Source organism: Calonectris borealis, chromosome 5 (assembly GCF_964195595.1).
Source record: "Calonectris borealis chromosome 5, bCalBor7.hap1.2, whole genome shotgun sequence".
NCBI classification, from domain to species: Eukaryota; Metazoa; Chordata; class Aves; order Procellariiformes; family Procellariidae; genus Calonectris; species Calonectris borealis.
The window spans coordinates 13027620-13054318 of record NC_134316.1 but is presented as its reverse complement, the minus strand read 5'-3'; the positions used below and the strand labels follow the sequence as shown (position 1 = coordinate 13054318).

Below are 26699 nucleotides of genomic sequence, written 5' to 3'. Positions count from 1 at the left end.
TTGCTATTTATAAGCAGTTGCTATCTTTACTATTTACAAGGTATTGTGGGTGGCAATATCTCTGAAAATCTGTATCCTAAATTATTACCATGTTTGGATTCTGATATCTTATATTCGTTTTTTCCATACAAAGTAACTGCAGAGTTCTTTCACTTAGACAACAGAGCAGGCCTTTGTGTAGTTTAGTAATGGTACGTGTGATTCTTGCAAGTTGTCTTAGTCATCTCTTGCCACACTTCTGGAAATCTAAAGCCTGCAACTTCATTGAAAATAGCGAACTGAATAACTTTTTCAAATTATAAAAATAGCTTTGAGCTGAGTATTTTAGTTTTTTTTTTTAGATGCTAAAAGCTGATGGTATGATACAGAGTAATTGAGAAAATTTCAGTTTGTCAGATTGTTAACTTGTGAGCTTTGAGGCATACCTGTTACAGTGTTAAATATGTTTTTTTCTCTGAGTAGTGTAAAACATACGCATTGTTAGAACAGAGTTTGTTTCAATGACCTTTTACATCGTTAACAATTTAATATACACTGTATATTCTATATGCGTAATACAATAACTTCAGTAAAATGAACCTAGAGAAAGAGCTGAAATAGATTGAAACACTTAAGGAAACTTAAGGAAAATGCTTTAAATGAGAATGGGGAAGATGGTTTGTCTTAAACTTGTAATATTTGCTTCTTTGGAATTTATTTTGAAACTATTCAATTGGAAGTCATTATTTTGTTGAGGTAGGAACAGGCTGACAGTCTTTCAACTGATTATTTGAGCTTTTCAGAATCAAAAGTTATAGCTTGTATCTATCATGAAAGGGAGAGAGCTATTGCTACCTAAATTGACAGTATGTAATTCTGCCTTAAACTGGACAAACTATCAAACTTTGCATGCCTTCCTGTTCTTTGGGGGGGGGCAGGGGGGAGAGGGACTTCATCTGTGGAAGACCAACCTATTTGTATTCCTAATGCTATTAACTTCAATTTTAACTGTTAGTTCTTTATTACCTAAGTATCTCTTTAAAAAAATTCCCTAATTACTTTAAGACTATAATTTTCATTTTGGCTAAGTCATATTAGAATATTAGAATGCGAGTTGAATTTAGTGAAGCTGTGCTGTGTGTATGTATCAGGTAGTTATAATTCTGTCTTTTTAAATCTCTTTTTAAGGTCTGCTTCTTTTCTTGCTAAGAAAATGCTATATTTTTACTAAAATGAGTGAAGGAACCACCAGGACTTTATTTTAAGTAACCATGTCTGTTAGATACTGAGATAATTCTTGTATAGGTAATCCATTGCAGATCAGTACACATCAAGTAAGAGTCACACTTAAGCCATGAATGACACTTAATAATAAATAATGTAATATTGAATCAAAGATACCATTTCAAAGGTTATTTCTTGAAATCAATGATGCTAAGCTTTCTTCTTTTAGTTTCCCTTAAATCGTAAATACATTGCATCTGCTACATCTAGTTTGTAAGTCATCTTAAGTAGATTGCTAATGTATGTGTTCTGTTTAGGATATTTAACCTACATAAAGAAAAAGTGTTTCCCGGGATGTTTCTTTAACCTTGATCCTTCTTCCAGGAAACTTGGTTGAAAAGTTACGTCTAGTGTCCAGGACAGTGGTGTGGAGATTGGAGTACTAATAGACAGCGATAATAGTTTGGTAGACAGACAAGAGAGAGTTTTGAACAGCATTTCAAGCTGTCTTTAGAGACTTTTTGAAGCAAAAAGGTATTTTATCCCAACTTTGTTCTTTGCCTCTTTAAAAAGGAAGCTGAGTTTTTACTGTTTCATGTTTCCACTTTACCACTGAACTTTACCATTACAATGAAACATGTTACCATATTTCCATGTTTTCCATGTCATAGAAAGCATATCAGTTATGAGCCATTGTTGTTTTTATAATGAAACTTATGCAGCTTTCGTTGTGTTAATAAGGCAATGCAGGCTTCCAGAAAACTGCTGCTTTCTGATTTGGATCCACTGAAAAAAGAAATGAAACTATGGTTTAGTAAGGAGAAATTAAACTGTGATGGAATGAGATGTGGTTGCTTTACTTAAGTATGTAATTATTCTCAACTGTACTGAGTGTTAATGGGGTTTCCCTTTCAGTCCTCCTTAACTTTGGCTTTCAGGTTAGATGTGCATAGTGATCTCCTGTTAAACAGAAAGAATAAATTTTCATGAACTCAACTGATCTAGTGACAGCTGAAAATGATGGTCTAGCAGTATAGTATCCTCTTGGCAGTGCGCTCCTGTCTCCTTGCTGTCTTTGGCAGAGCTCAGCCTCTGGTTGAGCTAGTTCAGCTTGCTAAACCAGCAGCAAAATACTTGCTATTTTTCTGGGCAGATTTTGTCTTGATTTGGTGAGTTGAGCTGTCTCATCTTGGGATCAGATACTAGCAGGCACAGTGAGAGCAAAGAAAGGGTTGGGGGGGGAAAAGGAATAAAGCTACCCCCTTCAATGGCCTGGACTGTCAGATCGGATCCACTGCCTTATGAAGTCTCACCTGAATAAAGCTTCAGCCTCAAGTCAGATTCAGAATGATTTGTTCTTGGGGGATTGTTGACTTAATTTTGATTAAGTGAGTTATAGGTGTAACAGGAAGCCTTTTCTATTATTTTAGGGGTTTGCTTCTTCATGGAGTAGGGTTATAAAGTCATAATTCAAAAATTATTGCTCAAACTATGATCCGTTGATGCTTTGGATGGGTTGCCTTTTCCTGCAGCCCCAAATTGGGAGTGAGGGCTGTTACTTGATTCTTGCTTATGAGACAGTCTTGGGGTACTTTAATATGGTTTGTGGCTAGCTTTGCAAAATGATTTATTAGTTGATTCATTAGTCTTGAAAAGGACAGCACTATCTCATCTTCCTTGCCTTAGGAATGACTGACAAAACAAGGCTTTCTAGATTGTTGCTGACATTAATTATCATACACACAATTTTTTAAAGGAAAATGCACTAGGTTCCTAGTAGAAAGGGGAACAAATTTGGTAGTTAATGTATTATTCTCTGTATCTTGTAAAGGTTTCTGGGCAAGTTTCACTGCAATACAGTCATATACAGGTACATATTAGCAATAGTGTCACAAGGTACACAGTCTTAGTTTTTACGTAACATATAGGGAAGTTATGAAATTTGAAGTGTAGTTTAGCTTATTACATTATGTTAAGCTTTTTGCATTGTATTTAAATTCTGACTACCTACTCTCTTTATTAACATGTGGCTGTGGCAGACTTTCTTAACATTGGTTGTTTCATTTTTTTGGAACCTCTTTCTCACGAAAAGAGGCTTTGTCTTCAGTTTTACTTTCTTCTTCAGCTACCTAAAGCAGCAGTCTGTCAATAACTATATAATATTATAGTATATTTTAATGGTATTGGAGTAGAAACGTGTAGGTGGTAAGCTCAGGTTGGTGGAGGCATGGATGGTAGAATCTGTTGTCTATCTCTTCAACCTTACAGGGAGCAGGTGGCTTAGAAATAATTATATTTGTATTAAGATGAAAGTAATCTTGTATGTCAAGTTCTCTTATTGAGAGTTAGCATACTGGCAGTTCCTGGTTATCAAATCAGTAAAAATACTGATGACATGTAGGACTCCTTCCTTTGCAGTTCTCTAAATTACCTATATTTATGTCTGGCTTGATACTGGAGTTTTGGTTGTCCAGTTGAGAAGTGTTATCCTTGGTGTAGTGACTTTCATTCTATAGACTGTTCATCTAGGATCTTGTCTCAACAACAGAATGATAATGGGTGGCATTTGTCACTGTGCTTAGTATATTGCTCTGGGAAGAGTAGTGCAAGACAATTTTGGATTGGAAGCTGGAATCTGTGGAGAAAACTAGCAAATCTTCTCAAGATGTGGTAGGAAGGTGAGTTTATATTACTGCATATTTAGAGATTACTAAGCTGTGTCAGGCCTCCAAAAAAAAAGTGTGTTTTAATAGCATATATGAGCTATAAAAATGCTGAGATTTGTGAAGATCTTTGAAGATACACTTGCTCTGAAGCAGCGTGAGGTATACCTACATCTTTGTGACCAGTTCTTAAACTTGCAGTAACAAGAATTCCACAACCCCCCTAAATAACTTGTTTTGGTGCTTGGTTTTCTTCTTTCCCTCCCCCCCACTCTCCCCCAAATATCCAACTAAACTTGTTGTTCAAGGAAAAAAAAACAGGCTGAATGCTGTTATTTGCTGTGGACTTAAAGAACAGTTGACTGTTGCCTTTGGCTTCTAAATATTTGAAAACTTGTTAGTTTGTCCTTTCATTTTTCCTAAGGTAAATAAATCTAGTTCTCTTAACCTTTATTCTCAGATTTTTAGTTCCAAATGTTTGATTGCTCTCCTCTACATAGGCTTCTGTTAGCTTGCATTTGTGGTAGCTAAACTAGATATAGTACTTCCACTGTGACTTCAGTGCAGAGTAAGGGAGAATTACTGCCTGCTGTTTCTGTCTTCTAATATTCTCGCTAACATATTGAATAATGTTGACATTTTTGAATCCTGCTCATAGTGTTGACCCACTTGGATTGTTTCTTACCATATTGCTGCTTTCTCTCCATTTTTATCTATGCTTTGATTTTTTTTGTTGTTGTTGTTTATAAATGTAGCATTTTGATGTATAAATGTAGCATTTTCATTGATTTTTATTCTATTAAGTTTATTAGAGAGTGGTTTTATTTCCAATTCTGTGCTGCATACTGCAAAAAATCCTTCCAGTCTTGATGTCATTCACAAATTTTATGTGTACTTTCATCCATTAACAAAAGTATCTCATAGAACTTAAAAACCACGCGTTGCATTTGCTGCTGACCTTTTTCTCTAGTCCAGTTATTTTTTCAGAAGACAATTAGATTTGTTTGGTGCTTGTTTTTGACAAGTTTACCTTGTGTGCTTTTTCCCCCCTTTGTCTAGGTGCTTACGGTCCATTTTGTTTCAGTGGTTTTGATACCAAAAAAAGGTTTACTACTATGACTGTCAAATTCTACTACAAAGTATTCTGCATTTAAATATTTATTTATACCAGAATCAAACATCACTCTTACTGTCAAAGAGATGACAGGCAAAGGCGGCTAGTGGAAGTACCACAGTAAAGACAGCAGAACTTTTCTCAAAGGTATCAGGTGCCATCCTGCAACTGGGATGATATTCTTTTTCTGGAGGAATTTGTGTAGTCCACATTTTTTCAGGTGTGGTATCCCTCTTCAAAAGGGTATTGTAGATTTCTTTTTTTCAAGAAATACCTTAACTTCTTGCTGATTTTTTTCTTCTCTATCTTGTAGATAATAGTTGTTATGTTGGGACTGGATTCACCAGCCCTGTGGAAGTATTGTGGCTAAATCAGTAGTACTTTACCTGTTGATCTGTGCTTGTGAAGGTTTTTGAAAGTCTCTTGGAAATTTGTTTCAAGTGTTTAATGGATGGATATACTTACCAGCTCGAGTTTTATGATGTAGATAGATGTTTTCTTTCTTAATTCTAGCTGGGCTGTACTAAGGACTACCAAGACATGTTACAAAATGTTCTTGTAGAGTTTTCTGAAGGGTGCGTTTTTTTTAGTAACCCCTTTCTTTCAATGACACTTCTGAAGGAAACAGTGAAGAGCTAACGTAGATTACAGGAGTATAGGTAGATTTAAGTGTTCAACTCTGTCGTGAGGCTTTTATAGAACAACTAGGACTGACTGACTCGAGTAAGAGGAAATCTAAAGACTCAAAGGCTGTTGCAGTGTTAAATGTTTCTTGCTGTGGAAGAGAACAAAATATCTGCATTTGATGGAGCTTGCAAGATGATTATTATCTAGGGGCTACTTCTGAGTTGTAGATAGTGGCATTAGTCTGTAGTGCTTTTACCTCTCCTAGTCTGTGCTTCAAGCCTATATCACAACTGTTTGACTTCAGTAAGCTATTGCAGTATATCCTCTGAAGGATTGCCTTCCAAGGTAATATTCATTTATCTATGGCTGCCTGTTTGGCTGGCGTGTTTGAGAAAGAATACTAGGCTATGCTGGCCAAAAGCCCAAATTAGTATGCAGTATTTTATAGGCAGTGAATTTTTTTGTATGTCTGTGTGATTGTTTGGGGTTTTTTTGCCATTGCAGGTATAATTTGGTTTTTGTTTTGTATTGAAATGTATTTGTAGTAATATAGCACTTACATGAATTCAGTTGAGGGAATTTAAATTAGTGTAGAACTATTAATTGTGGCACTTATTCTTTGCAGACTGACAAAATTTTAGTCATAGTGCCTCACAGATGCAAATAATGGTCATTTGTAACAAACGCTTCTCTGTCTGTAGTGAGTTTTATGGGCCAGCTTTGTCAGAATATTTACAAAAGGGTTGTGTTATGTGCTTAAATTATAAGGAGTTTGCATTATGCTTTGACATCTGACAGTCTGCAAAACAGTTAACTAGAATAGTTAAATTGAAAATGCTTCAAACTCTGTTTAAATGTTGCCTAGACCCATCTCTGAGAGGATTGCAAGCCATAAGTGTCTTGTTTGACATTCTAGAATCAAATTTAATGCCTTAGTTTGAAGTATTATTGTAGTTCTCTGGCTAAAGGGAACCATCTGAAATACTTTCTTTTGAAGGACATGTATCCAAAGGCCACTTGCGGTTCAGTTGTCATGACTATGAGTTGACACACTTGGACAAATTACTGTTAGAAAACAGTGCCATTTAGTGCCGATAGTGCCTAATAATGCCATTGTCCTCTTAGAAAGCTTAAGGAAACTAAACAGTAACATTAAATGTGCCATACTGTAAGCTAAAGTAATAATATTCTGTTGTGTCATTCTCAGAAATCGAGTCTTTTTCCTTCCTTACCTCACCCCACTTGTAAGTCCAAAGGATATATGCAGTCCATCTTCTAGCATCTACATATCTCCCATTTCTTGTCCCCTTGCAACTTAAAAATAATGCAGCTGCTTTTGCTTGTTCCGGCTTCTGTTTAGCAGACTGTTGGTAGACTAGATGTAGCCCTGTAATCTTTGTGGGCAGGACCACCAGCCGCTACAATTGAAATCTTTCCAGTGGCAGTGTCATAACTTGCATTGGGATTTTTCTCTTGCATTATTCAGTAAAGCTGTTCATAATGGAATGATAGGTCTCTAATAGATACTTTCTGCAAGTTGATTTCAGTTTTGGTTTACCAACTATAATCGGTCTTTAATTTCATGAGTAATCATAAGGTGCTCATGTGGCTGTAATGGTCAAAGAAATAATACTTTTTTTTTTTTTTCCATTTTTAATTCTGTTTGGATTGGAAGGTGGCTGTACTAAGCAGTTCTTGGTTTAATAATGCCTAATTTTTGTACACCTAGAGAATGTGAAGTGCTATATTAGACTAAATGCTAGTCTAAGCAAGAACTTTAACTTAAAAATGCCCTGGAGTAGGGAGAAAACATTGGATGTTATGAACAAACTTCATTATCCCCAGTCTCCTAGGAATAAAAAAAAAGTAATTCTTATTGTCTTACTGGAAGCTTACATACATTTTGTCAGGAAAGTGATACCACATAAAACTTGGAGAGGACTCCGGTTTATGGCTTTAATGCTCCCTTTCAACTAAAGGAGGGGGGAGCAGTGACAACAGGAGACTGAATGGATGCCAGTATATATTGAAACTATCTGTTAAAAATCCATAAGTCTGGTGAAATAAACTATTGGAACGGTGCCTTAAGGACACTTCAGCCTGCAGAGTCACAAGGATAACTCAGTAAAACTGAGTAACATAAATGTCTTCTCTTCCTGACTTACAAATGTAACCATAACAAATATGTAATCCTACAAGTCATAGTCGTCTTGTATTTTAACTGCAACAGTTTATTTCTAAGGATTTTTTTTTGGTCACAGTTCTTGTAACTAAGACTTCTACAAAAGTTGTGCAAGTTTTCTCTAGATTTGAGGTGGATATTGGAGCATGACCTGATACAAATTTGAAGCTATCATTGAAATGAAATTTTGGCAGAAGTTGTTGTAAAGTATTTTTTTTTGTTGTCCTGATTTTTCTGGTCTTCTATTAGTTACTGTCCTCTGTATTATAGAAAAATAGTTATGCAATGATTTTTTTTAAAAACACGTTCATAAGATTTAAATTATAGTTTAGATGTTTGGATTTGCATAATTTAGTGGTCTGAATGGCAAATACTAGCTCTAAAAATAAATTTTAATACTGTATTGTGAAGCTGTAGATAGAGGCTTAGTCTGAATTTTCTTTCAAATTTCCACCTTTCCTACTAGGATCTATACAGCAAACAGTTAGGTTTATTTTTCAGACTTTCTTTCTAAATGAAAGTATTTTTAGGCATTGGGGGTTTTTGTTTTGTTTTGTTGTTTGGGTTTTGGTTTTTTTTTTTTTTGAGCCTTTTTAATAGGAGAGTGGACCAGAGACCTTCAATAACCACCTGTTTGCACTTAGGTTGTCAGGAGGGTCTGTCTTTAAAACGTAATTTATGAGGGCAGGAATAGTTGCATGGTTAGGCAATACCACGTTTGAAGTTTGATACCATGTAACTGCAGAATGCAATATTTCTTACCTGTATTATAGGTATAGCCCATCTTGCATGTGTCGATACGTGTCAGTTAAAATTACTACTCTATTGCTTATAAATAACCAAGGTTGTTTGGTTTCTTGTGGTGGTTTGTTTTTTTTTTTTTTGAAGTGTGCCTGTACAGCGTGATAAATTGATCCAGGAGAAGGGTTTTTCCCCCCCTAAGAAGACTTTCAGAAATACGGGGTGGAGCTTGTCAAAGAAAGATGCTTGTGTTGACTGTTTAATAGCATTAGCTATATATCTCAACAGGTGACTTCTATCAAAATCTTGCTGTTACTTCAGAATGTGATCTTATGCTCTATCCCCTCTAAAGGAAACTGTCCGGTTATGTTCACATCAGTTGAACACAAGGAGATGGCCTGCCTTTCTCAGCTTCAGCAGTGAAACTGTGGTCCTTTGTACAGAATAACTCCTGTCTCTGTGTCATGTACAGTTAGCAAACACCTGCAAAGTTTTAAGATGCTGTTCTAGATGAAGTTTCTGACTTTATAACCGTGTTGGCAGAATAAACTCTGTGACAATGAAGTGACTGTTCCAGTGTAGCTCTATGGTTTAGCCAAAATACAGCTTCTATGTCTATGTAAATGCACTAGACTGAACTGGGATGGTTAAGCGTGGGCACGTTAGCACTTTTGAATCGGAGACGTGGGGCAAACAACTGTTCTAATAACTCAAATAGATGCCCAGATGAAGCTGCCTTGAGTGATGCGTGAGGTGATTCATACTTTTCCTCATTGTTAGAGTAACAAAGTGCTTGTTGTCAACTAAGTTACTGCAGCAGTCTAGGGGCAGCTTGCTTAGGTGCTCTAACTCTGTGTTGCACTGTAGCAGCATGTCTCTGTTCCCTCTGAGGAATAGGTAACCCCTTTTGCAAAAAAAGTATTGGGCTGGCATTGATCTGGTTGATCTGTGTATTGCATTTTGTTAGCCCTAAATTGATAGGGGCTTTACTTATACGTGAGAGGGAGACAAAGGGGAATGCTAGTAAGATCAGTGCTTGGAGAAGTCCGGTTTACGAAGCTAGAAAATGCTTTTGCTGTGCTTTCTCTTCAGTCATTTGGGAACCCTTTCTTCATTTGTATCTGATTAGTAGGTGTCTTGCAGCTCTGGCACTTCCAGTACAAGTTGATGTAAAGGAGAATTTGATTTGTACAGTCTGCTCATACCAGTGCTGGTTAAATGTATGATTTGACAGCAGAAATCCCTAGCATGCACAGGGTTAGTATGCCTATATCAGCGGGAGGGATGATTTAATAGCTGGGCTGTGTTCTGTCAGTAGCCTGACCGTGTTCAGTTCTGTGCCCTCTATACAGGCTTCTGTTAGGACTTTTAGCAAAACGCTTAAGATGTGGGCAGTTACTCAGTAGCCAGCACTACTGCCTGCAGGAAGATCAGTAGGTGACAATAGATAGTCTGATCGCTCCCTCCTACTCTTGAGGAAAGCCTGAGGAAAGAGACAATGTTATGTGACCATTTGGTACATTAAATCCTTTTAGACTTTAAATGGTAATTTTTAAAGAAAGTGATTCATAGCAGGCAAAAGGTTTTTTTTCCCACATAATATCTGTACCAGTGAAAGTGTGAGCACTTACTATTACTTGAAGTATCTCAATACTTTGTTTACTTTAAAATAAAGCTATTGGGAAAGCTAGTGCTGAAATTGGGAACATGCTGCCTTTTGTTCTAAAACTTCTGAAGTGGGATTCTGGTTTGCAGACTAGGTGATATCCTAGACCTTGTACGTATGGGATTGTGGGAAATCTGAGTTCACTGCAGTGTATCTGTGTTAGGGATTTGGTCCTTGGTATTTGTTTTCTAGTAGCCTCTGCTCCTATTCTTGTTGTATAACACTTTTTGCCCAGCTGAATTGGGTCGTTATGAAATGTCTTCAGCCCCAGAAGAAAGATGCATTGCAAATTAACAACTTCAGGACAAGAGTTAAGGCAAATATGTTATTTCATCTGTCTGTTACTAAATATGACCACAAAAAGCATAAACCAGTGGGCCTCATTCTGGTTTTGGAGCTTAGGTTTGGTCGATAATTTATTCACATAACTTCTGTAGGACTGTTCTGGGGCTCTTGGAACAACAGCCAGTTACATCTTACTTATTTTTAGTACAAAAGTAATTAGGGCTTTGTTCTAGTAATATTTTGTTAACATGCTGCAACATGATGGAGTTATGGGCTTAATAAAAATACTGTATCAAAAATGTCCAGCATTCCTGTAGGGCTTGCAAAATCCAACAGTAGCCAGAAAAGACATAATTCTGACTTTCTGGACAGACCTTATTACTGTGTTGTATTTGACTCTTATTGAGCTTTGTAATGAAAAAAATATAAATTGATTAACAATTAACTGCTAAAGTGAAATAAGTTTCTATAGCAACAGGGCAATGCAGGGTACAATTATTCAGACTGCTTTTCTTTAACAGATAATATTTTCTTACAAGCAGTGAATTTACACTGTTGGACTAAAACATTGTTTTGTTATAGCAACGGATAATCCTGAGCTCTTTTGCTGCTGCCTTTTTTTCTTTTTCCTTCTTTTTCTCCTAAAGAAATAACTTTTCCTCTTATGTGCTGAAAAAGGGATAGAGGAAGCTTTCAGAGATAAATACCAGGGGTAGACTGGTGGAAACTCAACCTACTACTACTTGCTTATATGTTATTTAGTATAATGGAGCTATACTGGATATGTTATTATGCAGTATGAATTTATACTTCACTTCTACCTGTTGACAAGTCTACATGAAACTGAACTTGTTCTAACTTAATAATAATAATCATATAGTAGCTTGCAAATTTCAAGTAAATTGATTAATAAAGTTAAGTCCTAATGCTGATTCCCTGAATCAGTCAGGATGTTGGTTATTTGTTCTTTGTATGTTTAAAGTCACTGTATATTTTGTTTGTTTCAATACTTCTGAATACCCTTAAAGAGAGGAAAGTTCTACTTTAAGCTTCACTGTTAAAATTGGAAGAGATTAGGGTATTGTCAAGGGACGGCAGGCGTTGGGTTTTTTGCCGTAAAACATACTTGTAAAGCCAACTTTTGAGCATTACTGCATTTTGATCTTTTTAGTTAGAAGGAATGAAATTTGTACAACTTCAGTGATGAAGCTACAGCAAACTTAGTTTTTCAACAGGGAACTTAATTTTCTGTGATGTATTTTAAGGATTTTGGATGTCTGATTGCTTGAAAGAAAAAAAAAAGCAGCAGTTCTTCTCTGGCAAGCTGTATACACAATCAGCCTCAAAGGTTGCTATTGATAGGTGTGCATGTATCGTTGAAGTGCATTTTTCTGATATCATAACAAAACCATACCAATGTTTTAGAGAAGAAAAAAAATGAGATTCAAAGCTAAAGTGAAAATAATTGCTTTGAAGGTGTGACTGACTAGAACACTAGTCCAACAGGTCAGGTAACTTTTTGTGTGTGTGGATGGGGAGGAGATGAACAACTTGGAGATGATGCTATCATTAAGTCATGCAATGTTTCCAGTTTGTTCCATGTTTTGGGGGCTGTCAAAGCAGCCTGCCAGCGCTAATTTAAATGAGTGTCACCTTTAACAGGTATAATTTTCTAACCAATTTTACTTAGAGAGCTGAGCCAATTAAAACCATTTCCCAGTGAAAGTAAGTTACTAAGTGTTTAGTAAGTATCCCAACTGAGCCCGTGAACTGAACGAGAACAGTTGCTGAGTTGTGCCAGAATGTGTGGTTTTACTTGGAATCCATTTGATATTTACATACCTATTTTCCTTACTTTAATTTGTTTCTTACATCTAGTGTATGTATCTTATCTTTGTTCAATTCATCTGAATCATGCCTCATTCAGCATTAAAAACAGGTGAGAAAGGACTGATTATAAGTGTAGGCAACAGTGTGACTAGACTGTAGGAGTAGAAGGAAATGAAAGGATCCACTGGAGGATAAGGAACAAGGAGATCAGAAAAATAACTATTACTTTCTTACTTTAGAGCTATAAATCTGTTATAACTTACTAGACTGTAACTATTGAGAAAGGAGTTACAGTTAACTTATCATAAATCTTAAGTGAACCTTCTAGAACTTAATTATGAAATGTAGTTAAGGAAAGAGATAATTGTTATAGTACACTTCACTTTTGAGGAACTGAGAAAATTAAGAGACTAAAATATGTGCTTCAGTGCATTCCAAGCTTTACAGAAGGTGATATATTCTTTACGCAGTATGTGATAGTCCGTAAGGAGTATTGTAGCATGAACTTTATTCAATGCCTGCAAATATTTGGTATGCTCTCTACTATTCTGAAATCAGTTGCTTCTTCATTCACTGTATTCCTAACAGTGGAAACTTCTGCTAAAAACCCTTTGGCTGCCTGTGACTCCAGTGACAGGCAAGTATTTTCTTAAGGCTTATTCTTGATTGTATTTATGTAGAGAAAAATTCAAGAGTGCTACTCACCCCCCTCCCCCCCCCCAAAAAAAATCCCAAAAAACCCCAAACAAAAAAAAACAAACAAAAAACCCCACAAACAATGAAACACCCCACCACCACAACGAAAGAACTCCCGAAGAACTGTGAAGAATTCTCAACTGCTTCAAGTTACTTTCAGTTTTAGCTTTTGAAATTCTGAGGTAGTAGAGTTCTGTGTTAGTTTGTTTTGCTTAAAGTAAAACATTGTCTCCCTGTGGTGAAGGCTGGAGGAAAACGTTAATGTATAACATGTATTATAAATAGCTTTATTTGAAGTTCAAGTAATCAGCCTTTCTAGTGTAATACTCTGCTAGCAAGGGAGAATTATAACTTAAGTTCATGTCCTTGTATGAACTAGCAATTTTAGATTCGTATAATAGATATTTTAACTGATGGAGTTCTAGAACCTTAAACTCATTCTGTTCGAAATGGGCAGAGAATTAAAATACTTAGTTCTTGATATCTTTTGACATATTTTACTGATTACAGGGACTATGACAACTGTTGAGAAGAGAGCTTCAAGTTGAGGTTTTCTAGGAGTGCTTTTGGAAACAGCTAATATTTTCATTGGTAATGTTGGGACAAAGAAGTAAGAGCATGTACATGATGGCAGAATTCTCATGACAAAGTTGGGAAGCATCACTGTTCATAATCAGAGTATTTCACAAGGAGAAACAAGCTGATACCAGAACAGTAACTGAAGTGAAACTTCATTGAAAAAATACGTAGTTAGGGAAATTTTCTTCAGCCATAAAACTTTGAAAAGATGATAACCAGGGTGTAACGTTGATTACAAGCTGATACAGCTGTTGAAGGCAAGAGGAGATAAATGCAATTCAAAGATGTATCAAATGAGGTCTGCCAATAGAAATAAGGAAGTCTTTAGTGCCATTGTACAAGGCATTGAAAAGATGGCTTTAATATTGTATGAAATTCTAGTTACTTGTGTTGATGAAGGTGATTTTCAACTCTTGCTACTAGGAGAAGATGGTGTCTACTATAAAACTGGAGAAAGAAGAGTGTGATTTTAATTAGCTGAGCAAAGCAATTGCTATTTCTTAAAGCTCTAAAAGGAGGAGAATAAAGAAGGGAGAGAATAAATAAACAAAACCTTCCCTAGATGTATGAGAGACATTGCCAGATCTCCCACGAATCCCGATCATGCAAAATTCACAATCAGTTCAGAAGGAACATGCTCTTTGACTAGCCCTGACTAGCTATTGCTAATAGTTGAACTGCATAATGAAAATACTGTGGTGTCATAGGCTACAGACCCTATGGGAAGTACAGAACAGATTTTAAGAAAAGGCAGAGCATTTCATCCAGAAGCTTCTTAGAGCTGAGCCAGATGAACGGAATGAAGAAAATGTATTTATAGTGATACAAATCCAACTGTGTGATACCCAGTGGGGCTACCTTGCTGGCTTTTAGATCCAGAAGAGGAAATGAAGTGCAAGACCCTGAGGAGCTGGAGACACTAAAGTCCAATGAAAGAATGGAAGCACAGCTGACTTTGCAGATATCACGGAAAAAGCATGCTATGTTTTATGGTAACAATATCTCAGTAGTTTTGTGAGGAAGCTTCAGGGGGTTTTGTTTTGGTTTTTAAATTTTCTTGGAGATGGTTCTCTATATTGTAAGTCTGCATTTATACAGCAGGCATTGAAGGTCAGAACTATTTCATTGTATCTTTAACCATCAGCAGAGTAAAGGATGATATTTTCTTGAACGATAACATCAGGTAATAGTGGGTGCATTAATTTATTATAAAAAGAGGTGACCAACCAACCTTTACTTCTTTTTTTATCATATGGGGTAGTGGGACTGAAAACAACTAAGCAGTAAACCTTGTTTTGTTTCAAGTTTTCCTAATCTGTTCTTTATTTTTATATAAATTTTAGTATGCTGAGGTATTTGGTATGTTTTCTGGAATTAGAAAAGATTCCATGTGCTTAAAACAGATGTTTTCTTATTCATGACCCTGTATTTGAGCAGAATGTTTGAAGAAAGATCTTTTTTCAAAATGGAAACTAAGAAAAGCTAGCAACTGTGGCTTGGCTTTGCCCTGCTAATGTTAATCCTAGAACTTCAAGTAAGTTAGCCAGTTACCTGGCCCCTCTTGCACCAGAACAGAACAGTTTTCCACCAGGATACAAGCTTTAATGTATGGAAACTGTCTTTCTCATTTAAATGCACTCCTGGAACAAATTTTCCTTTCTGCCGTGAATGCAAAGTTTTGATTCACAGGAGAGAAGATAGTGTCAAATAAAGACTCTTTGCTGTTCTAGTGTAGCTCCTTATATAGTGAATATACCTTGTTCCTCACATCTGAGTGCATTCTCTTTATTTGGTAGCTGTTTATGCACATCTTTGGCAATGAAGTTTTCCCATTACCCTCCCATCTTAAACAACAGCAAAAATCCTTTGAGGTTTGTAATAGTTAATAAGGTGATTCGTCCAGTATGAGAATTGCTTGCTTCACTCTTTGGAATACATTAGGATATTAACGTATCTTGATCAATATGCAGCACTAAACAGTTAAACAGAATTTCAAGTAGAGGCTCAGGCTGCTTGGTTACCATGGCAAACACAGTAGGAAATTCATGCCAAAGTTTGGAAACTAAGATACACAAAAGAAAACTTGTAAACTGAAATAATCACTTTGGAGAACAAATGTAGTTGTTTGTAATTTATTAGAGTCCCTTTTCCAAAGAATACTGTTTTAAAACCCTATTTTATCAAGCAAATCTTAATTGCCAGTTCAGAGTTTTGCACAAAGCAGGCAATATTCATAAGCAGGGAAGAGTGACATTCTTTGTTGGCTTGCCCTCTAACTGTAAGGGCATTGAGTGAATAGAATAACCTCTTGGAGACAGATAAATTACTTAAGTACTGTAATCAAGGTTGACATATTTTCAGTGTGCCATGTCTTGTTTAACAGATGTGACCAGTATAGTGTGTGTGTGTGTGTATATATAATGATTTGTCTATGCTAATAATTATATGTATGTTAGATCATATATATGATCTATATATATTTAATGATTTGTGTATGTTAAAGATCTATTTTATCCACTTTCCCACAGTAGTTTGTCTTAAGGCTTGTGAACTGTGACAAAGATCTATGTGTTGGTGTTTTAACGGGGTGATTCTCAGTCTCATGGTTTCCCTGTTTAATCAGCTGTCTTTAAACTGTCCGTGAACACAGTATTTCATATTGCAGTCCTGTCAGTATATTGTGGCAAAATCTGATATTATTGCATGTGACTTGCTGTACAGTTTTCCATAGGTATGGTCACATGCAAATCATGCAGTTGTTTTTCTCTTTCTGAATGTAAATTAGTATGTGTATTTACATGCATCTTTTCCAAAATCTCATCCCCCAAAGGGGAAGCTATTACATAGAAACGTCAATCTGTGGCTTGAGAGAGGCATTACTTCTAAAAAATTCCTGAAGATGGAGGCTAGTTGTAGTTGGACATTGAGATTGTGTGCACCTACCCTGACACGTGACTCAACGTCATCACCTTATGCATTGCATAATCTGGATTGGAGATAGTTGGAAGCTAAGGGGAAGCAGTTCAGGTTATTATTGAGAAACTATGATTAATTTGCCTCTGCCTTTATAGCACATGATGTCTTGGGAAGGAAGGCTTGATGTCGTCATAACTAGGAAGTGGTGTTACTGGAACATGAAGTGTTGGAGGTGGCGGAACAAGCAGTTTAGTATTAGGCTGAAACAGTGTTCAGGAGTTCTCATGAGTTTTATGTGTAAAGAGGCTGAGCTGCAGACGTGTTACAAATAGTAACGGTTATATTGAATTACAGGTTAGTCTGTGCTTTTTGCTGACCTCTTTAAAAAGGACTTACTGATCACTTCATAATTAAAACAAAAGTAGAATGTGAAAAGATCTGGAAGATTATATTAGGGTTTAACTCAAAGCAAAGTAAGAACTTAGAAGCCACAGGAAGTGATGAACAGTGCCATTGATTAGCCACAGTAAATAAAACTTTAAATAGCTTTCATCCCACTAAGTTTAACATATGGTAATTTATAGTTCTGTGATAGATCCGTAACTTCAGGAAAGGAAATAAAGGAGAAAAGCAGCAGAAATTGAAGGCAGAGGCAAGAGGCAATTGTAAGAAACTTGGGAGATGCAATTATGCTAAGTGCATGAGCAGGAGTGTTTGTTCCCACTGATCTTTCGGTGGCACACACTGAAGGAAAAAAACTTGAGTCAGTTTATAATCACTACATAAAAAGAAGAGGGGATTGCTATAGATGACTGCCTTAATTGATCAATACTTGACTCCTAATTTTTCTTTATTGTAAGAAACGGAATGGCGGAGAATATTAGAAACACAAACGGAGTAAATCATATTGCATTATATAAATCAGTAGATCCATCTGTAAGTTTTTATACAGGTCTAAAAAAAAAAAAGGATTGTTACAAAGAGATTCAGAGAAATGGTGAAAATTGTGATAGCTGGAAACTTCTGTGGAAATAGTGAAAAGGATGGGACTGCTTATTCTAGTAAGTAATGTAAGTGCTGTGTGTATAAGGAATGTTAGACATCACTGTCTCTTCCTGGGAACAAAAAGATATTCTGTAAAATCAGAGGGGAACAAAATTCAGAACTAATACTTTTTTCCACATATTTAACTTTATCAGGTTGTCTTGCTTCAGTCATCTAAGTAAATAATGAACAGAAAGTGGGTGTTAAAACAAAATCTGGCAATATTCACAATTCCATGCGGTAGTTAATAGAAAAAAAATCCCGCAAAGGGTTATTAAACTTCCATATTTGCAATTTAAATGGCTTCCTGAAAGAAATCTAGAATTGACAATAATCCATTAATGCAGCTAACTTCTTGAACTTACTTTTGGAACATGTATCTGCCCTCTGTTGAAGAAATGGTATTGGAGTAAAAAGCCTTGGATTGTGGTCCAGTTCTGCATGTTGCCAGTATGTATGTGCCATGACTTGTTAAATCTGTGTCTTAATTTTTAAGCCAGTGAGGGAGAGACTAGTATAAAAATGTGACCTGTCACCCATGGTTTATTAATAGCCCTGAGAGATCATTGTTTTGGACTTAAAACTGCACAGCGAGATCTCTTTCTTGCATATCTCCTTAAAAAGAGCTGAGTAGGGGGAGAGGAGGAGGAAGGTGTCTGCATCGCATGCAGAACATACGTGATTCTGAATTAGGTTTCTGTTGGAGAGGTTTTTATCCAGCAGGCTGAGCTACAGTTGAGCCAAAATTCTGTAGACCAGCCACTAGGAAGAGAGAATAATACTGATATCACGCTGCCTGTTCCCTTCCTATTAAAAAAAAAAAAGAGGCAACTAATTGCTTAAACCAAAATAGAACATCTAATTCAGTTCATGTCTGTTGGGAGTGTGCGATACAGTAACTATATTCAGAGTTGTTTGAGTTTAACCAGCCTGTTTACAGATTTAGTGTGGCCAAGCACATAACACTGAAGTCAAAGTCTCAATTTTTATCTGAATTGATCATGTCATTAACTGACATGCACAATAAGATGAACTTTGCAAAAGGAACTGTGAAATACTGCTTTTGTTAGCTGTTCTTTGGTGTGGGGTTTTTTTGTTAGCTGTTCTTCAGTGAGTGAGTGTTTAGATGCTCAAAAAGAAGTTAAAGCTCTTACGCTCTTTCTGTATCATAGCAAAGCAGTATTGTGCAAAGTGCAATATAAAGGATTGGAGCGCTTCTAGGGAGGAAAGGGCAGGTTTTCTTCTGCAGGTATAATAAAAATTAACTTTGTTAAATATGTAGAAACAAACACCTTTTCAAAAGTTAAGTTACAATGTCATGTGATTTCCCTGACGTTTTAGTGATTTGATTACAGTGCAGCTGAAGATTGCCCGAGTTACTTGGAGTGCTTCCAGTCTACTTCCTGGAGTGGGCAGACTGTTCGGTTTCTTTCAGAGGCGCTAAGCACTGCTCACAGACCTTTTCAGGACAGAGCAGGACTTGCTCTGGAGAGCTGTGCTGAGGGTTGTGGTCAGTTCATTAGAACGCTTTGGGTCTGACCTGACTCTTTGAACAGCACTGTCACAAGTTGTACGTTTTGGTCTTCCACTCAAAAGGAGCAGTGTCAGCATGGGTGTAAATTTTACTGAATGAGTAACGTGTTGAATTGAAAACGCTTTAAGTTTCTAAAGGAACAATTTCAGTGACTTGAGACCTCTGTTGGGTTGTGACAGATGGAGGCAGCAGCAGTGTTCTCTGCTCAGAAGACAGAGGAGGTATCTTTTGTTTGGAGTGATTCAAAACCTTGTTTCAATTTCCCTCAACCTCCTTGGCCTACAGTAGTTCAAATGTGTTAGCATTCCTGTCCTACTTTAATGCCATTTGCCCAGTCTTATAGAGAAACGAAGGGTAAGTTGATTCTATATGCACCTGTGAAGTAAATGGGGATTTGCAAACAAAAAAGGATTTTTCTTTTTTGGGGAGTCTACTGTTCCTGGGTTTTTGAACTCTTTAAATAAAAATGTCTACTTTTTCTAGAGTTGTTGGTAGACTGGTGCTTTCACCTTAGATAACTTCCAGTAAGATGTGCTTATCTACATTGTAACAAGAGAAATATTTTGATTTATAGCCTTACTATAATGGAGTTAACACTGTTACGGTAAGTTGTAAATGAAACAGTCCTTTATGTGTATTCTTTATGGTGTTCACATCCACTTTCTTAATCTTGCCAATTATATAACCATTGGTTTTGTTAATATCAAGATTTATTTCAAACCAGTGCGTGCTCTTTGCTCTATTTGAGTGCTTAGAATAATTATTCTGGAAACAGAATATGGTTATTTTATTGCACGCTTCAGAAAAGTAAACTGATCTTTGCCTAAATATGGATTTATGTCCAGTTGTCTGGACTAGAGCTTTTATCTTAATGTATGTGGTCATAGTTGTCTGCTGTAGGAATAAATGCTGAAATCCTGTTAAGTGATGCTTTTTTCCTTTCAAAAGTCATGTATGTCTTGTATGGCCCCAAGTGGTAGTTAAACCTAGAAGGGAGAAGAATATTAAGTAGCTTCCCAAATTTGCAAGCGGCTTTGTACAAAATTGATCTTTAAGACTTTGTTATGGATGAATTGTGTGGAACACTTGAAAAAATTAGGTTAAATAAAATTACTTGGTGTCCCTGTTTTACTAACAGAGCTGTTCTTATACAGTATCCTAGAAACTCTGTCACATGCCTTAAGTGTTCCTGTTCAGCATTTAATCAAGTGCTTTGTAACTTATAAAAAACCTTCTGCAAAGGTACAGGAACCCATTTATGAGGAACAGGGTTGTTCAGGAGAGTAAACGTTCTGTTGAATGGAAATAAATCTTGAAATGCTCTTGTAGGAGCAGATATAAATGCAAATTGTTTTAAACTTTTAAGTGAGATCATTCAAAATATTTGTATTAGAAAAAGTACATTGGAAGATATGCCACGGAAGCCAAATTAATAATGATCATGTCTTGAAGATCAAAATCTTAAGATTTATGAAAGTAAAACTGGCATGAATTGGCAGCTACACTTTCTGGAGACTTTCTAGAGAAAGGAAGCTATAGAGAGATACCTTAATGGAAAGTCTTTGAGGGAGTATGTTAAAAGTAGCAGATTCTTTTTCCTGCCTGCTAATTGTTTTTGTCCCAATTTCTTAGTTTTTAATTTTCAAACTTCATGTTGTCCAGTGCAACTTTCATTCCTTTCTCATAGGTTCTCTTGCCTTCAGTTAGAGAGGAATAAGGGAAAGTGAACGCATGTGCTTATTTTTAGTGTTAGTTCATACTTGCCCTTATAGTAATTGGCAGCAATCCAGCATCGGTTGTGCTGTTGTGAGTGTTAAGCTATTGGTGCTTCAATTCATAGAGTTGAAAGCTTAGCCGCATTTTAAAAGCAAAACTAAAAATGAAATAGTAAGTTTTCCTGAGGTTTACAAATGTGACTTTAATGTAAGGCAGGTACATTGAATGCTATGTTGCAAAACAAAGACCTAAAATTTCCCTAGCATTAATGGCTTTGCAAGGCTTAGGAGACACTTAAAACTAGTCTGTGTGTACACACAAAACATCTATTATGCAACCCTTAAAGCTAAGCACATCACTTGGGTATGGAAAAAGCGGCTCTTACTTATTTAAGAAACTGTCCTTAGTTTAAGAAACCTGTTGCAGCTTTGTATAAATAGGGCAACTCTACAAATGGTGATTGTCTTGCTGGCTTTTTATAGAATCCTAAAGAGAATTTATACTTTTTTTTTTTAGTTTATAAGTGTTCCCAGAAGTTTTCAAACTAGTTTATAAGTTTTCTTGGGGCTTCTGAAGAGACCCTTCACATGTGTGTTCACTTGTACACTATCTGAAAGGGAGTTGAATCTGCTGTTGAATCTGAATTGATTTGGGGGACTGATATGAGTTCTTGCCAGACTTTAAACTTTCTACCAAGAAAGTTAAGGCCATTAGTCAGCAGTCTGTCAGCTTACATGCAGTTATGTTTGTAGAAGCCAGTGCATTACTGATTGGCTATGGCACTGTCAGCTGCACCGAAGAGTGTTTTATTAGAGCTTTATAGTTGCAGGAAGCATTGCCTGGACTTTGTTGTGTATGTCATATAAATTAAGCAGAACTTTTGCTCTACGTCGCTGTTCTTTATAGGGAAAGACAACTAACTTGTTCCTGTAGTTTTCTTCCTGCATGAAGTTCCTTTAAGACATAAACCAGACCTGTTAAGTAAGCTGGGAGTGGCCATGTTGCTGCTGCTTTGGTTGATCCTAAGCTTTGGATCTCAGGGTCATTCAGGTTGGAAGGGACCTCTGAGGGCCTCTAGTCTAACCTCCTGCCCAAAGCAGGGTCAGCTATGAGATTAGACTAGCTTGAAGCTACAGTGAAGTAACTACAAATGATTCTATTGCTAATATTAAGTGAGCTGTATTTGGGCTCTACAGAAAAAATCTGGGAGTCTACTCCTTTGATAATAAAGTAATTAGAGGGATTTCCAGTGTGAAGTATTGAAGCTAGTATTTCTGGCAGAAACACTTGTGTACAGAAACAATGAACAATGTTTGCCAGAAAATTCTACAAAAGTGCCTAGGATAACTCAGCTTTCTTGCCATGTTCCTCAACTTTCTCTGTCCTTCAGCTAGCTCTGCAGAAAGGAGGGGGAGACCAGCACAGACATGGAGAAAGAATAAACAAGCTGTAAGGGACCTCCTGGTTTAGTTTTCCCTGTACTTGCTAATACAGTTAGCAAGTCTGTCCTGGAAGACCCTGCCCTGTTCACTAGGGGATACTGTAAGGCAAAGTGCTGCAGTAAGGGTTACCTTGCCTCTTTTCTTCAGCTAGGGTTTAAAGAATATCTGTGAAGTTCAATAAAGCTCACTTAGTAATAATTCTAAGAGTAATTTCTCATGTTACTTGTATAGCATTATAACAAGCACAACTTTCTCAAATTGTTCTGTTTATAGACCAGGGACCATTAAATCCCTGGGCAGTAAGGTATTGAAGAGGTATTAAGCTACAGGTAATACGTTGTGAATTCCAAGCTCCAGAAATGCTGAGGAGATTGTTTTCAAAAGTATATTATCTTGGTTCTTTGTGTCTTCTCTTTTATTTTGTGCTGGAGGTCTACATATATAGCCAATCTGTAATCTGTGGTTCAAGATCAATTAATTCTCTGGACAAGAGAGATTTTCTTAAGAGGATTTTTGGAAGCTGAATTTTTATTAAATGTTTGCCCTCACTTCCAGGCTTAAAGACCTAATATTCTGTCTCAATCTCACTTATAGCTATGATACTTTGAAAGCCAGTCTCCTGGCAAATGTGATATTAAATACTATTTAGTATCTAAAGGAAGCATTTTGATGACTACAGTTGAAATTATCTGAGATAAATTAATAAATAATGCCTTTCTGATCTCAGAGATGTTTTTTAGCTTGGAAGGAAATGTAGCATCTATGATACACTTCATTCAACTAAAATTGGAAAAGACACAGGAAGAAATCACATCTGTCAAGGAGGATGATTAAATGCTGACTTGAAATAACGTGATTCACTGTTTGGGAAATTTTAGTATGAAAGCTCGAAGTCTTAGATCAATAGTACATAAAAAGAATGAATCTTGGATGGATATTAATCTGGCTTTTACCTTAGAATTACATACAGCTACAGAACCAAGATTATTGATGCCCATCCTAATCAGACATTTCAAACATCAGAATCTGAAAACTTAAATATTAGCTTCAGACTGAGGTAACTGTTTTTTTTTTTCCTTCAATTTTCTTCCTAGTGTTTAGGTACTTAAAGCTGTGGTTGAGATGTTCCACTTGACCGCCTTTCCGCTGGAAGTCATGATTCAGGGTGAATGGGCAACTGCTAAACTGTTAGCTTTTATTTTTTTTTTCTCCCTACCCCAGCAGAGTGGGGGTAATTTTGCTAAAATAGTGTGCTGTGAGAGTTAACTAAATGGGACTAGGAAGTCCCCAAAAGAGTTACATGGTTCACGTTTTATTTCTAGAGTACAAATTAATTACAAAGAACTAATGGCAAAGTTGGTCAATTTTTCTTCCATAAGTGTAAGGTTCTCTAGAGAGTTTTAATCTGTTCAAAGGCAGGACTCAGAAGCTGTTGATGCCCAACGTACACCTGTTTTGTTCAGCTGCATCACTGACTTTAGACAAGTGTTGTGTGAGATCCTCTTGTTCTTGTTGCCTTATAACCATTATTCCTTGTTCCTTTGCCCAAGGGGTACTTGAAATACCACTGTATGTTGGAAGGAGCAGACTTCTAAAGCTGATATCAGTTGGCCCAGTGGTAATACCAGTCTTGATTAGCAAAGATATACTTCAATGGCTTGCACAGATTTTTTTTATTCGAAGGGAGGATGCTATTGATTCTTATTAGAATCATTAGATCCCCCAACCTTCTTTCAGTCATGATTAGACTCAAGTTCTAATTACAAAGTGTTGCTCTCATCATGAATCATCCACAATGGAGTAAGTTTCTCAACTTACAGGACGGACTGGAATAGTGCTGAGTGTTTTTTAGAGGAAGTATTAAAGGAACTGGGACAGGAAGCATGCAAATAGCTTGCTACCAGCTCAAGCAGAGGTGAGGGTGCCTGATCCTGTGCTTTTAGCCTCCACATTTGGTAACGCTTAATCCCAAGATCTTTCTCTTCTCTTTCAAAGTACATCACCATTCTTCTGAGAGCGGGGCAGTTCACATTACCTTGTTGAGTAAATCGTGTCATATCCTAAGATTTGACAGTTGTAAACTCAGATCTCATGTAAAAGCTCTTTTCTGAGAATCAAATCTTCCACAAAATGGCTATAGCAAATGGGCTTAGTGGTGAGCTAATGAAATGCTGAGTCCCAGGAGCAATTGAATTTTATGAGTAAGCTCTTTTCTTGTTCTTACCAAAATCCAATAGCAACCTTCAACTGTGCAGAAATAAAGAAAATGTCTCCTAGTTCTTATGCTCATTGATTCTACCCTGTCTTTCAATTAAGAGAGATCAAGACCAAAAGAGTACTTTTGTGCTTGTAGATTTGACGTATCTCCATGAGACAACTATATTATAACTGCAAACGTTAGCTGCATGTAAATAAAAGGTGGGCCATCCCTGTCAGCAGAAGCTTGGTAATTCTGGATTAAATTAGTTTATTTATACTCCATTTAAGTTCAGACAGATTGCCACAGCCATCTGGTTCCCAGAGAACAGCTAGAACAAGCACAGTGAAGTCTGTGCTTAGGTTTAATTTAACAGATCTAGCAAGACATGAAATTCTGATATCACATAATTTCAGAAGATGGGGAACTTCAGTCACACCAAATTCGTTGGACAACAAAAACAAAAGCTAGTGATATAAAACCTCAACCAGACAAAAGAGCAAGGTATAGTTCCAATCTGAAAGGAGTCACCTCTTGATTCTTTGCTGGTTAAAACGATAGTGAGGATTCAGAAGGAGAAGAACCTGGAAATACCTGTATTTTCTAGTGTCTGGGAGAGTCTATGGTTCTCTGATCATTCAGCATGATTCAGGCTGAGTTCTACTTACTTTAAAAGGGATCTTCCTTCTTACGCATTGGGTTCTGCTGGAACTTTTGTCCAGAGGACACAACCTCAGGTCTCATAAATGAAAGGAGAGAGATGTGACACCTTGTTAACTCTGCATTTCTTTGAGATACGGAGGGATGCATCTATTTGTTTCTGTAGAATCGTCTTCCAGATAGAAATGCTACCTCAATTTTGAGAGTTATCCCTTGATATCACTTATTTTGTAGTGATACAGGACAAGGGAATCTTGCACAATATAAGAGATAACTGCATGACCTCTAGGATTTGATCTTTCAGCTTCAAATTACAGATTTACAGGTGTCTCTGAATGCTCCTTGGTAGGCATGAGCCTTATCCTGTGATCTCCCAGTAGAGCTAGTATTCTATTTAAAGTTCTCCTTGAAGAGGTATTGCTAATATTCTTTTTTAGCTTATAATGGATCTCTGGGCTCTGGAGAGTAACTTTTTAATCTGCTGACTTTAGAAGTTGGAATACATCATCTCATTTTTGACTTTTCAACAGTACACCAAATTAAACTGGTTTATAATATATGCTGCAAAACATAAGTGCAACTTTAATACTGTTACGTATATGTGCTTATCATGTGTATCCCGTAGTTAAATTTGCCTTGGAAATGGCTCACCTGACATGATTCACTGTGTAGCTAGTTACAATTTTTTCCCTACTGACAGGTCGAGTTTCTGTCTGTGTAGCTCCATGCTACACCAAAGATTTGCTGCTCTTTAGACCTCATCCTCGAAGGTTTAATACACTGGAACAATTTTCTTTTATGTGAAGCTTGTCCTCTTCCTCAAAGAATTTTTATTTCTTACATTGCTGGCCAGATTTCCTCTGACTAAAAATATTGAAAAAGTACATATCAGAATCTGAGTCCCAAATCACAGCTACATCTCAGGTCTGTAATATTATTGAGTATCTGCAGCTTTCTAATTGCAGCCTCTGAAATGAGTAAATAGGGAGTTTTAAAAAAAAAAAAAGTTGAACCTGATGTATGATTTTGCATATTAAATGTGTGGGTTTTAATCTCTGGATGATGAAAGATTAGGTTGTCTGTTCAGAAGTGATATGGGGATAAACATGGGTCACACAACTGAGAGAGCATTTTAAATTGCTTTTCTGTTCCTTTTGATTCTTCTGACACTTTAGTGCCAAATCTTCAGTTGTTTATAGTGAAGTTACTCAGTTTTGTTAGCACTTATTTTGTCTGAGCTATATTTGAATTCTATGTTCAGTGTCAGAAGCACAATTCCTTTGTAGCTTAATGGCTTAAAATGTATAATCACAGCATCAGCATCTTGAGTCAGTGTTCCTAGAAAATGCTCTCCTATGATCTAGTTGATAATTTTTTTAATTATTGAGACCAATATCGTATGTTTGCCCATTGTAAAAGGATAGATTTACAGTACAAGAACAAGCTGATTGAGAATATGCTATTTTTAATCCAAAATTGGTTGTACTCAGTATTGAGATAGCTGCTACTAGGAAAGTAGAAGATATCTTGTCTGTATGTGATGGAATGCCTCTTCTGGCAGGAGAAGTGTTCTGAGAATAGATTGATCTTGAGGGCTCACTGGA

At 36.5% G+C, this 26699-nt stretch overlaps 1 protein-coding gene across 19 annotated transcripts in view; it reads left to right on the top strand.

Moving 5' to 3' along the window:
• Window positions 1-26699, top strand: part of WDR20 (WD repeat domain 20) — a 51349-nt gene that overhangs the window by 1765 nt on the left and 22885 nt on the right. The window contains exon 2 of one of the 19 annotated variants that reach the window (XM_075151064.1): window positions 14460-14557. The exons of 16 other annotated variants lie outside the window; for them this stretch is intronic. In XM_075151064.1, coding sequence (XP_075007165.1) covers window positions 14460-14477 — 18 coding nt within the window. In that variant the 3' untranslated portion in view covers window positions 14478-14557. Of the gene's footprint in view, window positions 1-3671; window positions 3882-14459; window positions 14579-26699 lie in introns of those variants that run through there. 2 more of the 19 variants (XM_075151061.1, XM_075151059.1) reach the window with 2 other exon arrangements.